The 13,880-nt window shown below is 33.1% G+C and overlaps 1 protein-coding gene across 1 annotated transcript; it reads right to left on the bottom strand.

Moving 5' to 3' along the window:
* Window positions 1-922: 922 nt before the first annotated feature.
* LOC145127083 (uncharacterized) lies at window positions 923-12,817 on the bottom strand. Its single transcript, XM_079062329.1, has 7 exons — window positions 12,742-12,817; window positions 10,780-10,930; window positions 4,187-4,416; window positions 2,987-3,873; window positions 2,791-2,848; window positions 1,670-2,403; window positions 923-1,291 (listed from the first exon to the last, which is right to left on the bottom strand). The coding sequence occupies exons 1-7, from the start codon at window positions 12,815-12,817 to the stop codon at window positions 923-925; spliced, it is 2,505 nt and encodes an 834-aa protein (XP_078918455.1).
* Window positions 12,818-13,880: the final 1,063 nt, after the last annotated feature.

Here is a 13,880-nt window from a genome sequence, read left to right as displayed (position 1 = left end):
TCTACTCGCCGAGTAGGATGAATTTGTTCATGGACTCGGCGAGTCCTCCCCATGGACTCGGCGAGTCTAGTCGTCAGAATGCAGAATTTTCGATTTTTAAGCAGTTTTGCATCAAGTATACAGAAAACAGTCCTAGGCTCTGATACCACTGATGGGTTTTGAGCATTCTAACACTTCCTAAGTGTACATGCAACCCTAATAACCTTGAATCTATGTTTTCTCTATATACATTCAAATTACTTTTTCAAGGTTATTTCCTAACTAGCATGGCATGGGGATTACATAAAACATAAAACTAGTAGAAATACATACCTTGTTGTTGCTTGGATTCCTTCAAGACTTTGTGAGCCTAGCACCCCAAATGTTGTGCCTCAAATGCTTCACACAACACCACAAGACTTGGAATAACTTGAGAGAATACTTCTAGCACTCAAAATTGGTTATGCCCTCTCTAGTAACACTATGTCCACTAGCTCCACTTTTTGCTAGCTATAGGGTTCCTTTTATAGTGTTGTCACAATTAGGGTTTACACATGAATGCCCTTAATTGTCATGACTCTTGATTTCCCATGACCCATGGATTTGTAACTCCCATGGACCATCCATGGAGCTCCATTTGGTTACATCCATAACCCATAAACTATGGATCATTAATCCACCATAAAAGAATTGATGATTGTCATAATCAACCCTATATATTTAATTAGTCTCACTTTGATCACCAAATTAATCCTAGATTAATACTTGATCAATACTAATTAAATAATACTATTATTAATATATTAGAACTTATAATATATTAATAATCATAAGTGCCTTATTCTCTCATTTAGTCTATCCAAGTATTGCAATGCCATGCAACCCAAATGGACCATGCCGGGTCGGGTCAAGTACATACCAAATAAAGTTATGGACTTAGACACTATATCCAACAATATCTTGATTGCAATTTGCAATCATCTCGACCAGTTGTGAAAGAAGCATCAGTGTAGCACTTTACACTTAAGCTATCTTCCACGCCTCCATAGACGAGGAGCAAATCCTTAGTTCTTCGTAAGTACTTTAGAATGTTCTTCACAGCTCTCCAATAACTCTCCCCTGGATTTTGTTGGAACTTGCTTACCATGCTCATAGCATAAGCAAGAATCGGTCTTGTACAATACATGGCATACATGATGGATCCAATTGCAGAAGCATATGGAATATCTTTCATCTTGTCTAGTTCAGCCTTTGTGCTAGGACATTGAGATGAACTTAGTATAGTGTCATGTGCCATGGGTACAAATCCTCTCTTAGAGTTTTCCATATTAAACCGTTTCAATACTTTCTCAATATATGTACCTTGGCTTAGACCTATTAATCATTTTGATCTATCTCTATAGATTTTGATTCCAAGAATGTATTGTGCCTCACCTAGGTCCTTCATTGAGAAACACTTTCCAAGCCAAGTCTTTAGACCTTGTAAAGTTGGAATGTGATTTCCCATGATTTATATGTCATCCATATATAGGACCAAGAATGTCACCGAGCTCCCACTAGTTTTCATGTAAACAAACGATTCATCTTTATTTCTAATAAAACCATACTTTGTGATTTCATCATTGAAACGATGATTCCAGTTACGAGATGCTTGCTTTAACCCATAAATGCATCTCTTGAGCTTACACACTTTATTAGGATACTTTTGGTCGACAAAACCTTCGGGCTGAACCATATAGACATCTTCTTCCAAGTGTCCATTTAGAAAAGCGATTTTGACATCCATTTGCCATATCTCATAGTCATAACATGCAGCTATGGCAAGTAGTATCCTAATTGATTTAATGATAGCAACCGGTGAAAAGGTTTCATCATAATCAACCCCATGAGTTTGAGTGAATCCTTTAGCAACCATTATTGCTTTGAATGTGTGTAAGTTGCTATCCATGTCAGTCTTCTTGTTGAAGATCCACTTACTTCCAACAGTCTTGCTACTGGGAGGAAGATCAACCAAGTCCCAGACTATATTTTCTCTCATGGATTGCATCTCAACGTTGATGGCTTCCAGCCATTTGTCAGATTCGGGATCTGACATTGCATACTGGTAGTTGACCGGCTCATCAGTATTTGTCATTACGAAGCACTCGTCAATGAGAAATCCATATCTCTCAGGTTCACGACGAGTTCTACCGGATCTGCGAATGCCTTGTGTTTCAGTAGGTTGAAGGACAATGATCTCTTCATCTTCAACAGCCTCTTGTTTAGTACTAGTGCCAACTAAAGATACTTCGGGTTGAGGTTCTTGATCTTCTTCAAGTTCCACAGGCCTCCCACTAGCCTCATCCATTAGAAACTTGCTTTCTAAGAATTCAACTTTTTGTGAAATAAAGATCTTATTCTCACTAGGGATGTAGAAGTAATATCCTAAAAAATATTTAGGATATCCTACAAAGATGCATTTGGTAGATCTAGGCTTAAGTTTGTTGGAAGTCTCTTGTCTAACATACGCTTCACATACCCAAACTTTCATATAAGATAAGGATGGAGGTTTTCCATACCACATCTCATAAGGTGTTTTATCTTCCTTCTTAGTTGGTGTCATATTCAAGATACGGGCTACGGTGAGTAAAGCATAACTCCAAAATGATAAAGGAAGTGTACTTCGACTCATCATAGATCGAACCATATCAAGTAAGGTCTGATTTCTCCTTTCAGAAACACCATTAAGCTGTGGTGTTCTAGGTGGAGTGAGTTGTGAGATAATCCCATGAATCCTTAGATGGTCTTGGAACTCTTGCCTCAAGTACTTACCTCCTCTATCCAAACAAAGGATTTTGATTGTTTTCTCGAGCTGATTTTTAACTTCACTCTGAAACAATTTAAACTTTTCAAATGCTTCATTTTTATGTTTCATCAAATACACATAACCAAAATGACTAAAGTCGTCGGTGAAGGTGATATAATATCTCTCACCATATCTTGACATTGTTTTGAAAGGTCCACATACATCGGTGTGTATGATGCCTAATAAAACACTTGCCCTTTCACCTGTTCCAAAGAAAGGGGATTTTGTCATCTTGCGACATAAAAAAGATTCACATATGTCAAATGACTCAATGTCATTTTCCCCCAAAAGTCCACTCTTTTGGAGTTGGGATATGCACTTCGTGTTTATATGTCCAACGCGAAAATGCCCTAGATATGTTTGGTTCATATCTGGTTTGAGTCTTTTGGTGTTAACATGATAAAGGGACTTATTTTTTGAGGTGTCATCTAGGTTTAATTCATAAATTCCATTTATTGGTCTAGCCTCAAAATAGAATATTCCTTTCAAGAAGGAGTGAATGTTATCATCAACAAATTTGAAATCATAACCAAATTTTCTCAAACGTGAAACTAAAATGATATTTGTAGTAATAGAAGTAATTAAACACACAACGTCTAATGTCAAGTATAGACCAGATGGTAAACATAAATCAAAATGTCCTAAAGCTTGGACTGCAACACGTGCTCCATTGCCGACATGTAATACCATCTCGTCTGCTTTCAGTTCCTTACTCTTTCTGAACCCCTGCAACAAATTACAAATATGAGTTCCACAACCAGTATCTAATAACAAAGTGTTAGATGAAAAAGTAAATAATCCCATTTCAATCATGAAAATGGATATACCTAAAGGGCCTTCCCCGACCTTCTTGTTTTTCAACTCAGCAAGGTACTTAGGACAATTCCTTTTCCAATGCCCAACAACTCCACACTCAAAGCATGTGTCATCTTTGGAAACCTTTTCCTTCTTCTTGGGTGGTGGGTTTTGGGGAGCTTTCTTCCCTTTTCCCTTGCTAGCTTGTGACTTTCCCTTGAAGTTTTGCCTTTGTTCTTTTTGACCTTTCCTTCCTAATCATGAGCACTTGGGGGGTTTTACTTGGGATATTCTTTTGTGCAGTTTTTAGCATCCCGTGCAACTCAAAGATAGGTTTCTCCCACCCATTCATGTTATAGTTCATGATGAAAGCATTGTAAGACTTTAGCAAAGGGTCCAGAATGATATCTGTAGCCAAGTCATGTGGATATGGAGAGTCCATTCTCTCTAATTGATCCATGTAACTTTTCATCTTGAGAACATGTGTGCTCACATTCCCACTCTCCTCCATTTTCATGGCATGGAGTGCTCTCATAGTGTCGAACCTTTCAATTCTAGCTTATTTACGAAACATCTCCTTGAGATGTTCAATCATGTCAAAGGTAGTGTCGTGTTCCAGATCCTGCTGAAGATCGGGAACCATAGAGGCAAGCATAAGACACGAAACATCAATTGAATCATCTATATGCTTTAGCCATCCATCATGTGTAGCCTTTGGGAGGGCAGGTGGTTCATCATGGGTTTGTTTTTCAAGGACATAATCTTTCTTTTCTTGTTTCAAAACTATTCTTAAATTTCTGTGTCAATCCAAAAAGTTGGAGAGATTGAGTTTTTCTTTCTCAAGAATTGACCGAATGTTCATTGGGTGGTGTGTTACAGTAGTTGGTAGAGCAATCTACAAAAGTTTAACAAAGTTTTCATTTAGTATTTAGTTCTTTAAATAACAATACCCTTTTGTTTCCAAAAACATTATTTATTGAAAGTCTAGGATCCAAGTTACAAATCAAATAAATGGTTAGGTATCCTTTATCCCATTTACTCAATTTTAACAAGGTAAATAACTTGTATTAAGTACACCATTTGCAATTCCTAGATGTATGAGACCCTTAACAACCCATTTGTTAATTTGACATGTTTGGTCTCATCTATGCCTTGGAACACTCTTGCTTAGGTGACCTTTATCACAAGAGGTTTCCAATCAAGTCATCCAATTACAGAAACTTGTATAATTGGCCTATAACTTGTTTATAGAAATCGCAAAAATACTTTGGCCATCAAAAGATGATACTAATGGTTAGGTATCCTTTATCCCACTAGCATTATATAAGTGATGTGCAAATGTTTCTGAAATTGGATGGCATAGACTTGCATTTTGAGAAAAAGGATTTGAATGTTTTATTATTCTATATAAAACATGTGATATCATGAGAATTGCATGCATCCAATATGTCATGATATCCATTTTCTAAAAAAATCACTTTTAAAGTTCTTATATAAACCCCCGAGTTTTTTTTTATATTTCGGCTTGGTTCAATTTTAAAATTAATACCTTGTATTAAGTTTGTGTTTGAGCAATTTAGAACCTTTTAATATTGTTTCATAAAACTTCCTTTTATTAAATGATACTTTGGAGTTTGAATAAGTCATAAAGACAGGATTTTTACATTTATAATTCAATATTTCAAAAAGTTGCCGTAATTAACAATTTTATAAAACCGGTTTTTATTTTATGGCTAGAATATGTTACATCCAGTGTCCATATTTATATTTTGAAATCCAAACTCCATGTGATGTTTATTTTGTCCAAAAAATAGTTTGGGTTTGTGAAAAACTAAATTATCAAACACACAAAATATTTACTTGAAAATACACAACACACACATGCATTTGACATAAACAAGCCTTAAATTATCTTACACTTTTGTGATCCAACACAAAAGTGTTAAGTCCTTCCTAAGGGACAAAGGGACCAAATATTACAACTTGTTCTTCATGTGATCTTGAAGCTCCCACATGCAATGACAACCAACTTTGTTTTAATTTTATAAAAACTTTGTAAAAGTAATGAACTTTTATAAAATCTTTATAAAACCGCGGTTCTCCATGGTTCTTCAAGAAATGGCCTCCATCCTTATCTTGTTACATTTTTCATAAAATAAGTCTAGTCTAAAACTAATCTATTACATAAAAAATAACAAGAATAAAAACTAGCTGCTTTTATTACATAATTTGTGAATAAAAGAATATTACAAACCATTTTCAACCAAATCACACAAATAACAACACAAATAGTCCAAGGCTTGTTTATGCACTCTAAAATACATATAAGGATAAAACAACCTTTATTTTTCTAAGACAACTCTAAGTGACAAAAAATGCATGTAAGTTTTTGTCACATAAAAAAACAATTATAAAAATGTCAAAGAAAATATGTATGAACTTCTTTTTATACAAAAACAAGTTATCCATATTCTCCAAAAACTAAGATTTCCATAAATCAAAAAAAAATCTATCCAAAATTGCAAGGTGGCTCTTGATACCAATTGTGGGTTTTATTTAAAACTTAGTTTCAAAAACTACAAATATGGAAAACGGAAGACTTGAGTTTTATAAATAACATAAACATTCTATCACCCACCAAGGATCATCTTGCAAGTAAAAGAAAGATTTAAAACACAACCATAGAAGGAAGAAGTGGTAACAACCTTTGAAGCACTTTGAGTCCTCTAGGGGAGGCTTGGAAGTTGATGGAGTGAGGATGAACCCTTGATACACCAACAATGTTCCAAATTGATGTAATGCTAGTTACAACTTTTAAACTTTAAAGTCAAAACAAGATTATGACTTAAAGAGAGGATGCAAGCAACAAATATCTTCAAAGTGCAAGACTTGAGAGAATATGGAGAGGAGAGGGAGTACTCTCAGCAATTGCAAGGAAGGAGTGAACCAAAATGAATCCACTGTCCACTATTTAAAGTAGAATATTAATCCATGAGTCCTTAACCATTAAGCACTTTAGACAACCTTGTTCCCTAGCATGCACCATACCTTGAATACTTTTGATTAAACAAATAAGAAAGCCATGCTTCTTCCTTTCCCCATGCATGGCCGACCATGCTTATGGAAAAGAGAAAATTGAGTTTATATTTTATAAATTCAAAGTTTATAAGATATAAAGTTTGTCTTTTTGCTAAAAGAAAAAAGACTTACCTAGTCCAAAATGTTGTACATGACTTATTAATTCATACATTATGAAATAATGTGTTACTTGTATTGTAAAAATAACTATTTCCTTGAAATAAATATTTTTCCCAATTTATTATAAGAGTTTATGAATATTTATTAAAATCTATTTCTAATAAATAATAATTTGTATCAAGTTGTTGTTAGTGTGACCGTTAGGATCATATGTCATTTAGCAATATCATTTTAATATCACTCTTGAGCATACTAGATCTTTCACAACATACTCTTGTTCTTGACTTTCATGCCCAAACCGCCAACTTCCAAGAGAGGTTGAGTTTGAGTGTTGGATTTACTTTTCTTCACACCATGCTAGTTATAAGGTGCCATACTTTCATTTAATGACTGACTTAGAATTTATTCATGAGTACAAGTACATAATGAAGGGCATGAGCAAAAAAAACTAAATAGTTTTTTTCTATCTTTTTTCTCTCTTATAGGGCTGCCAAAACTGTGAGTTTTGATGCTCTCTCATCTCTAATGATCTTCCATTTTGTTTCTTGATTTATGTGATTATAAGTTGCTTATTCTTAATACTTATTTGGTATATGTGTTAAATATTAAGAACAACTTATATACAAGTGAAAACTAACATGTTTTAGTAGTTTACTCTTGTTTGGTGCATATATCTAGAGAGCTTCTACTTTGGAGCTTCATGCATCACTTCATCAACTTCCATCTCACATGAGAATCAAATACTTCAAAGGTTGTAATCTTTTCTTTCTATGTTTCATTTAATCTTTACATGATTACAAAATGATCCTTGGTGGGTTAAAATGGTTTTAAGTTGATTGAAATCTTAAAATGCTTTTGTTTCTAATCACATAGTTTTTACTCTATAATTAGACTGTTATTGAATATAACCCAACACCATATACCGTATAACAGTGAGAAAAAATCTCCTACTAAATTTGACATTCTTATGGCTTATCTTTTATTTCTAGAAACTCAAACTTTTGACTTTCTCTTTGTAACAAATAATCTAAATATGAGATTTTTGTTATAGTCCACAAATAGACTTCTCATGCTTACACATTTTTCACAACCTATATTGTATTGGATGTGTATGTCTTTCTATCCATGTTTGAAATCATTTGAGGATCTACTAACACTATACGGTTTTAAGGCCAAGTATTTGATCAATCTAAGTTTCAAACATACATGGACTGAATCTTATTTTCCACATTCTTTCTTCCATTTGAGGTTTATAGGTCCTTCTGCAGCTTTTGATAGACGATTGACTCTGATTGAAATCTATCAGTGACTTATATCCCAGTAATATAGTTTCTATTTGTCAAGTACATGACGTATTCTATCAGATCTTATGAGGAAAAGTTGGAGGTATGTCAGTTCCCTCAATACGTATTTCAACCTCTAGTTGAGTGCTTATATCAACTTTAGGTTCGTTTTTGGTTTACTCGTGACTCTCATCGAGTTCAATATGACTCCCATTAGATCTTTTGGATATCAACTATCTTTTGAAAGACTGCCCTTCGAGCAATAAACACTTTGTTCTTATAGGGTTTGTAAAAAATTACCGAAAAGTTTCATTAGGATGTATAATGAAATAAAACAACTCATAGTTTCTTGTAAACGTTTTTGAGTCGGTACAAAACCAAGAACTCTAATAACACTTATTCATGATACAATTCATGAACAATTAGTAATAAAATTATGACTCATTTATTACCAAATCAATTAATGATTTTTTTCTCTATCTAACAACATTGCTTGTGACAGTATTTTAGGTTAAAACAGTTTGTGAAACCGTTTCACAACTCCAAATATGATCATTAATCCTTTTGACTAAGATTCTCACTATCCCAGTTGAATTTGAGTTTCTTATCCTATTGCCCAGTTGACTCCTAACTTGTTTTTTTTAGAGCTCTGTACACCTTCAAGGTTCCAGACATATGTTTATTTAGATAAACGTATTCATACATTTAAAGGTAACGAAGATGATTTTACCATGTTTTACTGTTAATCTGAACGGTCCATTAGTGTGAATTAATTCCAATAGATATTTACATCACGAAGTGATGTGTTCATCGTCTATCTTGATAAATGAGAATTTCATTTGTCATAAGACATGAGGTCAAATCCTTTCCAAAATCCTATCCAAGTGGATATTTGGTAATGCATCTCTCATTTATAAATCCAAGAAAATATTCCACAAAACAGTTCATCGAAACTTTTGGATGTATTTTGATTAACATGTATTGTGGATAATCTGAACGGTCCATTAGTACAAACTAATTCCAATAGGTATTCACACCAAAAAAATGGTGTCTTTTTCATCTATCTTAACAAATAAAACTTGCATTTATCATAAGACTTGTGGTCAAATGAATTCCAAAATCTTATCCAACTAGATATTTAGTAATGAATATCTTATTTATATGTCCAAGAAGATGACTTTGTGGTTAATTAAATTCCAAAATCTTATCCAACTAGATATTTTGTAATGCATATATATGTCCAAAAGGATGACTTCAACAATAACATTTCATCCTAATACGTGCATCATTGTTGAACTATTATTACTATACAAGTTTCATAGATTTCATGAATTGCCTTTAAATAGAAACCATATGAAATGTTATTTATTTAAATATGTAACATGCTAAAAACCATGACAAAATTTCCATTTTTAAAAGACATTTTCATAAAACCATAAAACTGTCAAACATTGTTTTTCAACCAGAACAATAGAAATCAGTGTATCAAGATAATCTCTCGATTCTAAAAATCAACCGGAGGATGTGTACGATCATGCCCTCTCCTTGCCCCGATCATTTGTAGTATCTGAAAACACTGAAATCAACAATTGTAAGTCAAAGCTTAGTAAGTTCCCCTAAAATACCCCACACGACAATACATATATAATGCATGCACACCAGGAATACATTATAAAATTTGATTCCCCCAGGCCCTACAGTCACCAAAATGGATTGCCCCTAGGCCTACAATCCTCAAATTAGATTGCCTATCGGCCCACAACACATAGCTAGATTTCCCTGGGTTTGTTGGCCTATAGAAAAAAGTCGTATCGCCTCAACCTAATCACATTATGTCGACATATTCAAGCAGATAAACAATAACCAAACAATACATGTAATCATACTGATCTACCAATCTAACAGATCACTACAATATACCACTATAAGAAAAAGTTGATATTCCTAGAGAGGGAACTCTTTGAAAAAACTTGACATTTTGTTGCAAATGAGGAAGAGTTATAGAATTTGCGATGGACCATTTCCGTCTCTAAAAGCCCCGTAGTGAAGGCTTGCAACGAAAACAATAATTTCATCGAAAATGTTGCAACGGAATGAAATCTGTTGTACATGGTATTTCGTCATGTCTTCCGTAGTAGGATTCCCTTGCGAATTTTTTAATAGTTCTTCCATCACAAATTCCGTTGTAGTGGATCCCTTGCAAATTCTGTGGTGATGAATCCCTAGCAAAATCCGTGGTGATGATGAATCCCTTGAAAAATCTAATGTGATTATTCCCTAGCTAAATTCATAGTGATGACTCGGTAGCTAAATCCATTGTGGCGACTCCCTAGCTAAATTCGTTATGATGAATCCCTAGCTAAAACCATTATGATGGTTCCAAAGAAAAATTTGTGGTCTATATTCTATAGCAAATTCCATAGCAAAGATTTCATATCAAATTACATAGAAATGCTTCCGTATCAAAGATTTCATAACTACAAATGGATAATTAATTTACAAATTAAATCCAAATTATTTTGTACTAATATATAAAAACAAAAATAACAAAAAATTAAATAACATTTATATCATAAAATAAAACAATAAATATTTATTACATGGAAATGAAAAGTAACATAATTCAAAATAAAAACTTTGCATGAAACAAATCTAAACTCTATGATCTACTACTTTTACAGTTCTTTAAAAGCGTTAATAACCCTCATTGCCGATTGTAGTTGTCGTTCAAGCCGCTCACATTTTGTGTTGTGTTGTTCATCTTTGGCCTTCATTATTGCATTCTGTTCTTCATTTTTCGCTTTTTGTTTCTTGACAAGCTTCCTCAATTCTTCCAATTCATATTTCTTTTTCAGGAATATAACATGCTTCCGTTGCACCGTTAATCATCGGAATCGTCTTTGCAAATGAGCCAAATCTATATAGTTTTCTTAAAGATTCACTTAATTCTTGATTGTAGTCCATATCTTTTCCATCAGACTACTTCTTTCTCCAAAGCCCCACTACGTAGGTGTAAGAACCTATAGTAATAACGCATTCCATACACCATTTCACTTAATCAAAACGCCCATTATCCAATTTAACAAAGTTAAGATGGAAAATATGAAATTTATTACAAAAAAAAAAAATAAAAGAGATTACATCATATGTACGTGAATTTTTGAATAAATCTTGAACAAATTGATATGATGGAGGTATTTTGCCCATGTCATTGTGGTATGTAGGGAAATAACTTGGAAGCCTTAATTCCCCTCTATAAATGTTCATGAATTTGCAAAATTTCGAAATTTAAACTCAACACATATGTGATTTTGAGAGAGCAAAATAGATAATAGAGAATAAGGGAAGGGTAACATAGATGTGAGAAAAATTATAATATAAAAAGGCGGTCAAATTTACCTTGTTAGTTAATGTTGTAACCAGTGACAACCAAAGGAAAAACATTATTTGCCTTCATCTTCGCAAGACATTTCCCTGTCAAAGTGTTGTTGATATATATCGAATTGCTACATTACTAGAGACGAAAATAGTCAAAAAAAGGTGTAATTACTATTTTTCCCTTGCTCAAAACCGAATAAAGCAAAACAAAATTGATTTTTAATTGGTAAAAAAATATTAACATTTTAATCACTAAAGGAAAATTTGAAAATACAATGCTTTACTAAGAAAAAAAAAATCATAAAAAAAATATTTGCCATGTCAATAGTATATTACATGCCTTAAATAATAAAGAAAATCTGTGCAAATCTCAACAATATATTACATGTCTTAAAGAATAATTTGAAAGTACAATGCTTTAATAATAATAAAATGATAGTACAAAACTTACCTATATTGTGCTGAAAATGTCAAGACCTTTCCATTCACATCATCTAATTCCACAAAACCAGGCCATTCAAAAATTCAGATTCAAAAATACCAAAACCAGCATCAGGTTGACCTCATTGTATGTATCTGCCACTAATTTTATAATTTTTTTATGTAAATAATAAATTTTATACATTATACAATGTACAAAGCATAAGAACAGTGAGATTTCACAAACTCGATTCTTGTTGTTCTACATATCAAGGAGCTAAAGTTGTCTGAAGAACAGAATGATACTGTAATGAGTGAATCATTGTTCTTATTGTAATACAAGTTTCATACAACTTCATCAGGGCTGACGTTTAGAAAGCATATTCCCTGGTTAATCTCTGAATCAAATAAATAGTAATAGTGTTGTATTAGTCTTCACTCTTCAATATTTTGTATTATATAATTAAAGAGATTTTCATCTTCCAAATTAAATTTATACCTCGACTAAATGCAATACGTACTCCAGATTGTACAAGAATGAGAAAAAACTAAGTCCCAACTCCAATTACCCAAAGCACAGGGAAAAATTTGAAATTAGGAAGGGCAAAATCAATATTAGGCTTTAATAATAAAATAGGCCAAGGCAGCAATGAGCATTTCGAATTTCAATATCTAAGTCTCAAAATCAGACCAAGCAAAGGGGATAACTAAAATCAAGTTCGATTTTTGAGTGAAAGCTGAGATAATCTCTAATTTTGAAGAGGACTTGAGTAGATCTACTTCCATTCATTCATTTATAATGAAATTGAAACCAAATTACAGGCAAGAATATTATTTTCTTACCATTGCAATCAGTGTCATTGTTGATTGAGCGAAGATAAAATGACCCTTGATTCATCTCTGGTTCACCTTCAACCATTATTTCAAACTCAGAATCGGGTAGTGGTTGGAGAATGTGTTAAGTTAAATAACCTAATCACTAATCACTATAACCATTATAGTGGTGGTGTCACATCATCACCACACTCCCTACCACTAACCATGAGATACCTACCACTAAACACACCACTCCACCTCATTTTTTAATTAAATTTAAATAAAAAATACATAAAAATCATATAATTTTTTTAAAATACTAATTTTCATTAATTTAAAATACCAAATTACATTAATTAAAATAAAAAAAAACATTAAAAATAAAAATACAACTTCAAAATTCGTTACTTAATTAACCTAGAATAAAAAAAACATTATATTAACTTAAATAACCTAAATTAAAAAAAACAAATAAACAAACAAACATAAGTAAAAAAAACTAATCTTCGTTCTTGTTGAGTTGGTACAAATGATCCGCAACATCTTCTCGAAGATTGAAACACGTTTCGCTGTTATGAATTTTAACAACTCGTGATAAAAATTCATTCGTTCCGGGTACGAACTCTTCAAGAGGGATGACGACGTCGTGCGGATCGTACGTGCAAATCGCTCGACCTTGATCTTCAATAATCATATTATGCCTTATAATATATGCTAGGACCATTCGTTTAATTCTATCCTTATCCCAAAGTTATGTAGCATATTTCGCTACATGTCACGCCTGCTTGAGGACTCCAAATGCCCTCTTGATATCCTTCCTCACTGATTCATGTCTCTTTGTGAACAACTTTGCCTTTTGACTTCTACGAACCGAATATGCCTTCATAGGTGTAGAATAATGCGGGTATATATCATCACAAAGGTAGTAACCGTATTTATACGAATGTACGTTCACCGTGAACGTTATATCATGTGCTTTGCGGGTCCAAAGATCGTTAAAAAGTGGAGAATGGCCAAGAATGTTAATGTCATTGTTAGACCCCTAGACTCCAAAAAAATAATTCCATATCCATAAATCCTGAGATGCGACAGCTTCTAGGATTATACTTGGTTCACCTATATATCCTCGAGTGAATTGACCACGCCATGCATTTGGACATTTTTCC

Source organism: Lactuca virosa, chromosome 7, assembly GCF_052849685.1.
Source record: "Lactuca virosa cultivar CGN04683 chromosome 7, Lactuca_virosa_CGN04683_v6, whole genome shotgun sequence".
Lineage (NCBI taxonomy): Eukaryota > Viridiplantae > Streptophyta > Magnoliopsida > Asterales > Asteraceae > Lactuca > Lactuca virosa.
This window is presented reverse-complemented; position numbering and strand designations above follow the sequence as displayed.